Source organism: Peromyscus eremicus, chromosome 4 (assembly GCF_949786415.1).
Source record: "Peromyscus eremicus chromosome 4, PerEre_H2_v1, whole genome shotgun sequence".
NCBI classification, from domain to species: Eukaryota; Metazoa; Chordata; class Mammalia; order Rodentia; family Cricetidae; genus Peromyscus; species Peromyscus eremicus.
In genome coordinates this window covers 99744842-99757917 of record NC_081419.1, presented here as the reverse complement: position 1 = coordinate 99757917, position 13076 = coordinate 99744842, and the positions used below count along the sequence as shown (strand labels likewise).

Sequence of the window (13076 nt, the reverse complement as noted above, 5' to 3'; positions counted from 1 at the left end):
TGGAGAGATTCTGAGGAAAAGCCTTGTCTGTGTTGTTCCTCTGGTGACGTCCCAGGGCCACAGTGGCCAACTGGATACACTTTGTCTCTTGCATCCCACAGAAGAAAAAAGACCATGAATGCATCATCAGATAAAGGATGCACAAAGTATTTAAGTCCTGCTCTTGGTAAGGATGTATTTTATTCCATTTGTAGATGACTTTTGCTTGAAGCTATTCTTCACTTCCTGAGAGGGTGGCTAAATTTCTTTTAGAAAACTGCCGGTTAGAAGTGGGGGTGAGGACTTGTGAAGTGAAAAGCGTTTTTTAAGAACACACAGAACAAGGGGGTTTTGTCCTGTGAGCCTGAGGCCGAGCACAGGCATGTGTGCCACAGGTATCCTGCAGCCACCAGGAGCCAGCACAGGTGTGTATGCCACAGGCATTCTGCAGCCACCGGGAGCCAGAAGTCATTAGAAAAATGTCAGGAAGATGAGGTCCTTTCTTGTTACAAACTCAGTTTAAGTTCTGATTTTTTTTCTTTTTTGTTTAAAAAAAAATACGAAAAACAATTGGCCAACTTGTTGTTACCCTTTACACAGTTATCCTGACCCACACATGGATGAGGTGTGATGAAGAAGCCCTGGTACACGGGGCTTGTAGCTGGAAAACCTCCCCAAGCATGGAAGAGAAAGGTGCCCATGAGCTGTCAACTGTGCTAAGAGAATACACCACTGTGTGCAGTTTTGGACACATAGCAACTACTATGGATTATAAACTACCTAATCAAGAAAATAATTCTCAAGAGGCTCTGTGCAGAAAAGCCTAATGGCCTGAATTCAATCCTCCAGCTAGGGAGGGAGAAGACCAAAGCCAAACAGCTACCTGTACATGGTAGCACACATTACACACATACACACATCACACACACACATACACACACACACATACATCACACATACACATAAACAAACACACACATCACACACACACATACATCACATATACATCACACACACATCACACATAAACACACTTACATCACACACATATCACATAACATACAATATCACATCACACATGCACACATCACACACACATAAACACATCATACACCACCACACACATACATCACATATACATCACACACACATCACACATACACACACTCACACCACACATATCACACAACATCACATTACACATGCACACATCACACACACACATTGCACACATGCACATAATAATTACTTTTAAAAAAAAGAGAGAGAACATTTGTCATCATCCAGAGATTCTCTGTAGGGTCCGTGAACTACAGTAGAAGAGCACTGTAGTTGTAAAAATGGTCCATCCTCAGAGATCACTGATCAGAACAAAGGGAGAGGGTGACCACTCAGGACCAGTGAAAACGCACAGGGTGTTACTGATTGTTTGTTTTAATGTGTCCTTTGCTTTGCATAGTGAAGCTGCTATTAAGCTCTTGATTTGTGTATTGCTTTCTAATGCATGTGTCAACTCTATTCCACGACTTAATGAGAGAAAAGAAAAGCTTTACACTTTTAATTCCAGCACTCGGGAGGCAGAGCCAGGCAGATCTCTATGAGTTCGAGGCCAGCCTGGTCTACAGAGTGAGTTCCAGCACAACAGGGCTACATGAAGAAATCTGTTTCAAAAAAAAAAAAAGGAAGGGAGAGAGAGAGAGAGAGAGAGAGAGAGAGAGAGAGAGAGAGAGAGAGAGAGAGAGAGAGAAGGAAGGAAGGGAGAGGGAGGGAGGGAGGGAGGAAGGAGAGAAAGAAAGAAAGAAAGAAAGAAAGAAAGAAAGAAAGAAAGAAAGAAAGAAAGAAAGAAAGAAAGAAAGAAAGAAAGAAAGGAAAAGAAAATCTTTATATTAGGAGGAATTTTTACCATGGCATTCTCTACTTTTCTGTTACACCCATGAGCACCACGGTCCTGTTGTCCTGTATGGCCTTCCTGCCATATCTTGCAATAATACACTTAGAAGATGTCATCTGAGCCTCAGTTTCTTCATTTATAATTGTACCCTACAGCTTCTATGATCCACTCTTTCCTGCTACATGGAGTGTGGACTCCAGACTCCGACTGAGGCCTCTAAGATTGCTGTCTTGGGTTGGTACAGCCCAACCACAGTTGTTGTGACATTCAGAAGAGAACAATTTTATTTGTCCCCAAATGGCTCCTTTTCCACGGAGTGGCTTGCTGTGCACCCTTGGAGCCATGCATGGGGTTCGAGGCCAATTCAGACAAGGGAACTGGAAAGCATGTTGCCACAGCTTTCCCAGAGGGAAAGAAAATGGCCATTATTCATAATTTACAACTTTTAAGTGCTCTATATTTCTTCAGCTGGGATAAAATCGTGGCTTTAAGTGTCTGAAGAGAATGAAAACTAGGACACTCATTAACACACATTAGCAAAAGTCTACTGAAAACCATTGCTGTTAAACAATACAAGAGAATGCTGAGGTCTTCGTCAACACTAGCATAATATGGCCCAGAACTACACTGTACAGTACAAATGGACAATAAGGACCAAGCTTGTAAATAATTAGAATGTCTTTATGAAGAACTTATACCCAGCTCATTTCAATAAAGCCATATGTTCAAACTTGAAAATTTTTAGGAACTGAAACATAACTCTATTTCAGTACCAATAGTATTTTCTTGGAAAACTCAATTCACCCAAAATGCCACACAAATCATTTCACAGACGCTCACCCATGGAAGCTCACCCATACTCAGGACACAGCAGAACTGTACAAAGGAAGAAAAGCTAACTCCTAACCAGTACTCTAGGGGATTGATTAAATAATAGCAGGAAATAGTTGCATTCCAAATTGAACATTTTAGCAAGATCCCTGGAAAAGCATGACATTAATTGTTCAATCCCCCTACCACAATGATGGGACTTTCTGAAGCTTTTCTCCACAGAAGCTGAGAAGCCACAACCTTAGATGTGTTAATGTGGCAAAGAATGCCCCAGGCAGTGGAAGCAACCTGATGATTTTAGGTCCTCTGTTCTGGGGCTGGTCGATGACTATGTGGCTGAGGAAAGGTTTGGTGGATCTGGGATTTCAGAGTCCTTATTCAGGTAGAAAGTGAGACAACTACCTTTCCTCTACCATGTGCCTGCCCCAGTTCCCAACTAACCTAAAGTAGTAAACATGGACGCCTCCATTGCTGGGCTCTTGGGCAGGACATGTGCGCTCCTTTACAGATACCAAGATACAACATCTGGACTTCAGAACATCGCAGGTCCTTGGTGAAAGGTTTTGCAAACATTAAAATAGTTCCTTCAGCAGGGCACAGTGGTGCATACCTGAAGTGCCACACTTGGGGAGTGAGGTGGGAGGATCACCTGAGCCCACAAGTTCAAGACCGGCCTGACAGCATCTAGACAACAAGACACAACAAATCTTGTCTGTCTACAGCAGTTACCACAGACATGTATGTGTGGGAGAATTGTGATACCGTAGTTGCAAGATGCCAACTATTGTGCTAAAACAATATAGCAGTACACAGGACAAATGCAGACACGGGAAAGGGGAAATGGTTTCAGTTCGGGGAACGCAGGAATATGAGGGAATTTTCTCTTTTGGTTATGTTAATGTTTTCATTGTGCATTAATATTTTGTGGTTTTGAGGCAAGGTCTTACTATGTAACCCAGGCTGGCCTGGAACTTGTGAACTTAGCCTCCCACATGCTGGGATTAGGTTAACTGAGCATCTACATTGGTTGGTACAGTCTCAGAAGAGACTTTGAAGTTCTCAGTAGATTCCAAAGGGAATACTTAAACAAGATTATAAAATTGGAGTCGAATTTAATGCTTACTAAAAATTTAACAAATTTCTGTTTTTAAACACACACACACACACACACCACAGGGTTTATAAAACTACTAAATTAGAATGCCTAGGGAAAGAAGCTCAAAGCAAGCTGAAAAGTGGTCTTTACGTTCAGCTCTTTATAACGGCAGACATGACATTCACATCTATGCTTGATGCCTCAAGAAAGGAAGCCCAGGCTAGAGGCTCCCTGAGAAGGGTCCCATTTACCTTTCCTAAATAGTCCTCACTGGAAATCATTCCTTGACTGTAAGCCCAGCACACCACCTGCTCCAACATACAGTGACATCATCAAGGAAGCCAAAAGAAGATTTGCAAAGAACAAAAAGGATTTTAGGAGGTAAGTCGGAGCAGCACTGTGGCTTTAATATAAGATGTTTTAGCAACCAGAGGTGGTAGTAGAAATTGCCTGAACTTGATCTCTGCTGGTGAGGAGGGTTCTTGTTTAACATCTTCTAGATTCCCAGATTCTTTTCTCAGGTCAAGTATCTGTGTTGTAATCATGGAGCCTGACAACTATCAGGGACTAGAGTGGGTAGGAAGCCTTCTTGTGGGGTACACCCCAATGTAGGAAGACCAGATCACCAAGCAATAGAGACTGGAGCATCACCACTTTATGAAGATGAACTTGTAAAGCAGGACAGTTGTGCGCTGTGGAAGCAGCATCTGGAACTGGGATGGCAGCTGGGTGGCGTTGAAGAGACTGAGACAGGGAGGACTCTCGGAAAATGTTTTCTCAGAGAACGTTTTCTGCTTGTGCTTCTAAGTGATTACTCCTGGACAGTCGTGACACTTTTATGTGCTGGAGAGTTAGGAATGGGCTATGCAAGAATGCCCGTGAATTTTTACAAGGCAAATCTGGCATGATCTGCTTTATGATGTCGAGGTAACTGTCTAAAGACTGTTGCCTTTGAGGGAAGGAAGGACCAGACCTGGCCTTGGGAATTCAGTGCTGCTCATGGAACAGGGAGATGAAGGAGCAGCCATTTCGGTTCTACCCAGCATGGAAGACACAGTCTGTGCTCCTCTCCCTATGTGTCCCCATTCCCCCACACACACTCCCCTCCCCCACAAGCATCCCCACATAGTGGGGAAAGGTGCTGGTAAGCCCTGATAGGAGCAGTGAGGTGTTGTCTCAGGCCACACTGCTGGCGTGGTAAAAGGGAGTGTGGGGAGGGCTTAGCACCCCAGTCGTCCCTGGCAAACAGAAGGGCTTTTTGCTGTTCCCTCCCCACGTAGGCTCGGCTGCTTTGTTTTTAAATGTTAACTCGAAATGTTGATAGAGTTTTGTTTCTATTCTACAGAACAAAGCAAAGGATCCGAGAAGACATCAAGTCGTTGAGAGAGCAGCAGGAAACAATTGACAAGGAGCTTGACCGGTTTGTCTAGCTCTCGACTTTGTAGTGCTTAAGTCACTTTCGATTGACAGATTCACCACAGTGGGTTTGCTGTATGAATAGATCTTCAATATCTACCAAGAGTTATATCCCCCTTAACAGTCCATCCATAGAGTGCTTCTCCACCTTCCTAATGCCACAACCCTTTACTACAGTCCCTCATGTTGTGGTGACCCCAACCATAAAATTATTTTCATTGCTACTTCATAACTGTAATTTGGCTACTGTTAGGAATCACAATGTAAACATCTCTGTTTTCCAATGGTCTTTGGCAACCTTGGGGTTGCGACCCAGGGGTTGAGAGGCAGGGATCTGGAACAGCCCACTAACACCCTTTATTTAAAAGAAAAAAAATCACCTTCTACCAATTGAATTCATTGCTAAACATTGTGATTATGTAGTTTTACTTTGGCCATAGGACTTAGCCTGTAACTATGCCCTGCCTGGGAAAGACATAAGCTAGAAAACAGCCCTTCTGCTGGCCTCTCTGGTACTGCAGCCTGGTGGCACTTCCGTCCCCGCTATGCATGCAAGCACGTTTCCCGATGTCGCGGGGATGATTTGGCTGATTTCCTTTGTTTTATAAATTGGGGTATAAAATGGGAAATACAACGAGCCGAGGTGGACTGACTCCCTCCGCTCAGATGATGAGGCCCTTTTTAAGCCCCCTTGAGACTGGAGCTTGGCCAGTCTCTGTAAATGTTCTGCATTCCCAGTCACCAAACAAAGTCCAACCCACAGTTTTAAAATCTTATCTTACCTCTCACCAAAAAACAAAACAAAATCCCATCAGCTACCACTCCCTCTTGCAAACCCTAAAGTAGGACCTCAGATTCCCAGTGACTCAAACCAGAGCCCACAGGAACAGTGTCTTCAAGCTCAGAACATGAGGAGGTTCTCAGAGAGGATCCGAATGTGCATTCAAAGAAGCACGTGTCACACAGGAGAAAGGGGAGGTGGGAATGCTCTTGTAGACAGCTACCCCATGCACCAGTGGCAGGAACAGGCTCACCATATTACCCTCCACAGACAGTCATGACAAATGAGGCCCATGAAGAGGAAACACAACCAGAAAGCAGGGGTTAGTAGTGAGGGTAGTCACAAAACTTGATGAATATACAAAACTCTTGAATTATATGTTGTAAAATGTGAATTTTAGGCTATGTCACCTATATCCCAGTAAGACCAGGAGGCACAGATGGGTAGATTTTAACAAAATGAAGTACAACTGTGTCTAAAATTAACACACAACTCAAGGGGTGCACAAGAGAAAGGGCATTGGGGAGTCGGGGACTCCTGCTGCCCACTACATCAGCTGCAGTATTTCTCAATTGAGTAGTTGCTAACTAAAATCCTGGAAGATCCCCGGGGTTCGTCCTCAAGGAGCTTGGCCTAGCACACACCCTTGCACAAATGCGCCTTGGCCATCTCCTTATCTTCCCCAATGCCACTGTGTGATGCCCCCACAAGTCTGGACAATGGAGGCAGCTTAGGGCAATGGTATGTGATGTATCTAACTGAAGGTGGTGCTCTTCCACTGGGGTGAGAGTCACAAGGTGCTGGGAACTAAGGCATCAAGGAAATGCTTGGATTAAAATCATCTGCTTTCTAGACTTCTGGGTCTGAGGTGGTGACAGCAATTTTGCCTGTCTGAGCCTATTTCCTCATTGATAGAAAGGATGAAAGTTATCCCTGCTTGCTAGAGTTGTAAGGAGATAGCATTCATACAGGTAAAGGGCCAGCAAGAGCACAGCGCAGTCAGTCTTTGCAAATACTGGCTAGGAGATACATATGAAGAGTCCATTTGCTCAAGTGTTTTTCTTTATTCCATTAGGCTCCAAGCAAAGGCTTCCAAAAACATCCAAGAAGTCAAAGTAGACTTCGAGATTTTTCTACATAAAATGGTATGTTTCCTTCCTGGAAATAATTGAGAGTTCTCTCCACAGCTTTTTGCCTCCAGATCTCACAATGTTTCATAAGCAATGAACAGTCACACCCACGCTGCAGAGGCAGAAACAACACATCCTTATCACTGATGGTCCACTACAAAGTGGAGATAACCCATTCTAAAGTCCACTGATAACCTCATGGCCACTGTCCTCATGCCTTGCTTCTAAAACAGTTCCTGGGACAGAGACTGTAACTAAAGACCCCATAAAGTGCAACTGGGTAAAAACTAGAGGAAATTATTGGTGCTTGAAGTTGTATTTTAGTTTTTAATTAATAATTCAGCAAAGCTAATATGATGCCATTAGCTTGTGTGAAAAGAATGCCTCCTGCCCTCAACTCACCCAGCGCAAAGGAGACTGTGACAGAACTCCAAACAGAGCTCAGATGTGAGGAGAAAGGAGAGGGATGGAGAGTCCTGTCGATTTTCCCGGGCCCTTTCTTTTCTGCTCCTCCAAGCCTTCTGAGCAGTCCTGTTAGGTCTGAAGGACCATGCTTTCTGAAGGGCAAAACATGTAGATGCTGGCACACAGGAAAGCAGACTGGACTATCTGAGGCTATGGATGGAGGGATCCAGCATGAGAGGTTTCCCCCCTACAGTCCAGACTCCAGAGCAATTTCATTAGCTGTGGGTCTAATACCAAAACCAGGACCAGTAAGATTCCTATACAGAGAGGTGCTAGAAAGCCATAAAACACTGAAATGTTTCTATTAGACACACAGGATCATTGGCTTTAAAAAAAAAAAAAAGTATTGATCTTTATTCCTATTTTTCTTGATGTATTTCCCACTGCTGAGTATATGAGAACAGCAGTGCACTTGAGCAGGTAAGGGCAGACTCTGCAAGGCCCTGTGGAGACCAGTTCACCCTGACACAACAGCTGTGACCTCAGCCTCCTTCACTGTTACCTGCAGGAAGCAATCTTCTATCAGCTTTCCATCAGTAACACAGACTCTTGAACAAAATCAACAGACTTACAGCCCACATTTTCAAATGCTAATGGGACAAACTAAATACATTTGCAGTCCAGATGTGGCCTGCTTTCCTGTTCTGAATGCTGCTGCCTGGTCCGGCCAGTGCAGCTGACATGATTCTTCAATGCATTTTAAAGCAAACCCCTGCATTCTCACAGAGCCTTCCACACAGCCAGAGTCTGCAGGCTATATTCGTGTTCTGCTGGTCCGCACTGCCTACTCACTAGCTTTCAAACTCTAGCCATCCTTTAGTGTCACACTCAGAGTCCATTTCTTTATGAGCCTTATGCCCTTGGTCCCATCCCTATTCTTCAAGGAAGAGCTGGATATGCCTCTCAACTTCTAGAACACCAGTTGCTCAGGGTAGGTTCAAAGCAGTTCTTAACGGACAGAGTCAAACCAGAGTAGAATAGGTTCAATGGACTCTGTGCCTCCTCAAAGACAAAACACCAAGAATGACTCTGTGTCCCCTATAGAGGTGTACATACTGAACACTTAGAAACTGTGTCCCCATGATGGTGTGCACACTGAACTGTTAGAATGATTGGGTCCCTGTGGAGGTGTGCACACTGAACTGTTAGAATGACTGTGCCCACATGGAGGTGTGCACACTGAACTGTTAGAATGAGTGTGTCCACATGGAGGTGTGCACACTGAACTGTTAGAATGAGTGTGTCCACATGGAGGTGTGCACACTGAACTGTTAGAATGAGTGTGTTCCTGTGGAGGTGTACACACTGAACTGTTAGAATGAGTGTGTCCCTGTAGAGGTGTGCACACTGAACTGTTAGAATGAGTGTGTTCCTGTGGAGGTGTGCACACTGAACTGTTAGAATGACTGTGTCCCTGTGGAGGTGTGCACACTGAACTGTTAGAATGAGTGTGTCCACATGGAGGTGTGCACACTGAACTGTTAGAATGAGTGTGTCCCTGTGGAGGTGTGCACACTGAACTGTTAGAATGACTGTGTTCCTGTGGAGGTGTGCATACTGAACTATTAGAATGATTGTGTCCCTGTGGAGGTGTGCACACTGAACTATTAGAATGATTGTGCCCCTGTGGAGGTGTGCACACTGATTATTTAGAACTACTGAACATTTTCTTCATCATCCTCAGAAGGAATTCCATGGGGAAAAATCATTAAATGGGCTAACAGCAGTCTCACATGATTCAAGTTTTGTTTTTTAAAGACTTCTAAACCAACCACAAATTATCTGTGAGGGGAAAGGCCATTAAAAAATGCAGCATTATAAACAAATTCGATTCTTAGATTCCTGTGCTTAAGAAAACTCAAAATTCTTTCAACAAATTTGATCCAAATTGCCCAGATATTTAGAAGAAAATGTGTCAGGAGCTTTTTAGGGTGAATCTGGGTTTCCTGGTGACTTGTTTTTTAAGAACTACTCCAGCCTGCCTAGGTCTTTTAGAAACAAGCAGAGGATGAACCCCAGTCACTGAATGCTGGTTAATGGGCCAACACAATCATATGACACAAAAACTGTGGTAATATTTGGGTGATTCCAACCAGACACAACTGCTGTGTCTGTCACGTGAATATTTCAGCAAAACCCACTTTGGTCTATGCATCCCGCAGTGTACCTTAGAGAGGACTTCTGGGAGTCTGCCATTGGCATGTCACCACATGACCAGACACTTCCGTCCACTCTTGATAAGTGTCCTAGGTCCTCACTCCACCACCATCCGTGTCAGATCCCACTTTAGGCATTTGCATACTCACCCACACCTGCATACCACACATCTGCCCTACACCAGGGACACAAGAAGGCCACGCCAAGCATCCAGAAGAGGGGTGTGGGATGTGGGTGGGGCTGCCAGAATAGGCATGCTTCTTGGATTGGAAAGGCATTTGAGAAATGGTAGTGTGAGTGGAAAGAAAGTCAATTCAAATTTTCTTCTGAAATCTATCTTTTGGCCCCTCCCCCCAAAGTGATCTTCACCATCTTTAGAGACAGAGGAATCTCACATTCAAGTATACTGTGTGTGTCTATGAATATTTGCAAATCCTTAACCATGTCCTGTGTCCACAGCGTGTTGAGGCTAAACTCAAGGAGGAATATAAAGGATCATCAATATCACCATCCTCAGAGTCCCCACAGTCGCCACAGTCACTACAGACCCCATCGTCATCATCCAGTATCCTGTCAGAAGACTTCCACTACATGGAAGAGAGCTAAGGGGAGCCAGCAGAGACCACCATTCACGAACACCACATAAAGTTCAGTTGCTGTAGTTTGATTGTAGCAGTGTTCAGTGAAAAGTACATTTTGCTATTCATCTTTAAACATCTTCAAATCAATAAATCTTAATCATACTTTAAAGATTTATCCTTGGCATATCCTTGGCTCTGATTCATGAAAAATACACTTACGAGAGAAAAGTAGTCATTAAGAAGCATAGTTTTCACCATTTTTTGGAAATGCATCTTGATAATAGCAACCGTCCATCATAGCAGAACAGAAAAGACTGATTTGCTGTGGCACAGAAAGTCTGGCCAGCTCTAAATGCCCGAGATAGTTTCTCTGAGATGGTTTACATTGTTTAGGCCTCAAGGAAAACCAAAGCCCCGCCTCCAGGTTTGGTGGCGAACAAGCTGTGCTTCTCCAGAGCCAAGCTGCGACTGCTCCTCTGGTAATAAGCTTCGTAGACATTCGTGAGGAAGCTGGACAGCATGTCAGCGGGCACTAGGGACACTGTGCAGCCTCCCCATCCTGCTCCAGTAAGTCGTGAACCTTTGGCCCCAAACTTCCTAAAACAATGAGAAGAAAAACAAAGACACATTACCACCTATAAACAAAAGCAAGAGTAATTTTTATAGAACACATCCCCTTCTCAGGTTCTGTGAAGAGAGTATGGGGGGATTCAGGGATTTCAAGCTTTAAGAAATATATAGCTCAGAAGGTAAAGTGTTTACCACTCAAGCAGACACATAAACGGTGGATACTATAGCACACATCTGCAACCCCAGCATTCAGAATTGGCTAGAAAAGGTATAGGCAGGCAGGTCCCTGAAGCTCAGCAGACCGCCAGTCTATGAATTATGAGCTCTATGTTCAGGAGAGCCTCTCTCAAAAAATAAGGTGGCAAAATATAATTTTAAAAACATGTGAGGTGGAAAGCTATGGATGAAGTCAATCTTTGGCCTCTACACACACATACACATACATGAATGTGCATTCACATACATGTGTAGACAACATACACACACACACACACACACACACACACACACACACGAGAAATCTAAATTGAATGTAATTTACAAATTTTTTTCAGTTCTCAGGACTGAGAAACTTTTTAGGGCTATCTGAAGCTACTGCTTGGTATTGAAGGTAAATAAATAATAACTATCAACAGTGCTTACTGTCCAGGTCTGGAACCACCACTGTAGGCTCGATCCCACATAGCCATACAGTAGCTGCTTGAAAACTTGTGTAGCAAGTCTCCAGTTAATCAGGAAGGAAGGTTAAAAAGAAGGTGGGCAGTAGAAATGAGTGCCATGAGGAATCAGTCACCTCAAAAGAGGGTAAATCAAAATCAGTATGTACAACATAATACTCTCCATAACTGTTTCAGCGGCACTCTGTTTTGTTGTTGAGATAGGGGAGGTATGCATGTGTACATGTTCCTGTATGTGCACATGTACAGGCATACAAGCACCTGTGGAGGCCAGAGGTCAACATCTGGTACCTCCCTCCATTGTTCTCCACTTTATTTTTGAAGCTAGGGTCTCTCACTGAACCTGAGGTCCATTGATTCTGCAAGGCCGGCTGGTCAGCAAGCCCCGGAGACCCTTCTGCCTCTACTTCCACAAGACTAAGATCGCAGGGGTCCGCTCCTATAACTGCTTTCTTACGTGAGTGCTGAGAAGCCCAGCCCAGCTCCTCATGCTTGCACGGCAAGCCCTTGACTGACAGCCATCTCCAGCTCTCAGTTGTGTTCATAAGACTTCTTCATTTCACATACCGAGTTCAGACTGTAGGGCTGCGGGCTGGGCACGCAGCTCCGTGGTAGAAGGCTTGCCTAACATGAATGAGATCTGGATTCAATACCCAGTACCACAGTGTGGAGGGGCTGTTCCCCCAGAACTGACAGCCTAGGTTTATTCTGCATAAATTTATTAGCATAGAACCTGATAGTAAACTCTAGGTTGGCTGGTTGGTTGGTTGGTTTGATTGATGACTAATGGAAAATTATGCAAACCTTCCCACAAAGTGGATGGTGGTCCTAGAGGTGCATACTGTCTTCCCTGCACTTTCTGGGACTGAGCTAACAAGTGGACCCAACCTTACCAACAGATGAGATGCTCACTAAGAGGGAACAACTTTATAAACCACCATGTAGCCAGAAATTGCTGTAGTCACCATCCAAGCATATTTCCAATTGATTTTTTTCCTAATGAAATTCACTCCAAATTAGTAATAGATTTAAAACCTCATAATTTAGCCCAATTCTGTGCCCCTTTCCCCTCTACTTCCTGGAAAACATCAACAGAATAACTAGAACAGTCCCCTCCTCCAGGAAATCAGGGTTACTACACGTCAGCCTCTCCCTTTTCCCTCAGTGATGCTCTCTGGTGATTGCATCATCTGTTTTATTCGAATATGTTTTTCTTAAATGTGAAGAAAGTGCTTACCAACCATAAAAGATTACCAACCTTCTGAGAACCCTCCAATAGCAGTCTCCTAGCTGACTCAGGCCCAAACTGCTACCATGCGGGCTGAAAAGTCGCTTCAATCTAGAAGCTAGAAAAGGCTTGTTTGTAGTTTTTGTTTTTTTTTTTATTTAAAGGAGAAACTTTGCCATAGTGGCTGAATCAAACACTATCATTGCTGAAGAAGCTGGGAGAAAAGGGAAAAAAGCTGAGAAAAGATCTCAGAAAAGATCCTTAAAGGCAACCA

The 13076-nt window shown here is 43.9% G+C and overlaps 2 protein-coding genes across 6 annotated transcripts in view; one reads left to right on the top strand and one right to left on the bottom strand.

Moving 5' to 3' along the window:
• Fam227b (family with sequence similarity 227 member B) overlaps positions 1 to 10496 on the top strand; it is a 172430-nt gene extending 161934 nt beyond the window's left edge. Inside the window, exons 14-17 of one of the 2 annotated variants that reach the window (XM_059261309.1) lie at positions 4102 to 4178; positions 5143 to 5217; positions 7070 to 7139; positions 10206 to 10496. In XM_059261309.1, coding sequence (XP_059117292.1) covers positions 4102 to 4178; positions 5143 to 5217; positions 7070 to 7139; positions 10206 to 10352 — 369 coding nt within the window. In that variant the 3' untranslated portion in view covers positions 10353 to 10496. The remainder of the gene's footprint in view (positions 1 to 4101; positions 4179 to 5142; positions 5218 to 7069; positions 7140 to 10205) is intronic. The other variant, XR_009378886.1, reaches the window with a different exon arrangement.
• Galk2 (galactokinase 2) overlaps positions 10395 to 13076 on the bottom strand; it is a 115020-nt gene continuing 112338 nt past the window's right edge. For all 4 annotated transcript variants that reach the window (XM_059261314.1, XM_059261316.1, XM_059261317.1 and 1 more), the window contains exon 10: positions 10395 to 10924. In XM_059261314.1, the coding sequence (XP_059117297.1) occupies positions 10717 to 10924 (208 nt within the window). In that variant the 3' untranslated portion in view covers positions 10395 to 10716. The remainder of the gene's footprint in view (positions 10925 to 13076) is intronic.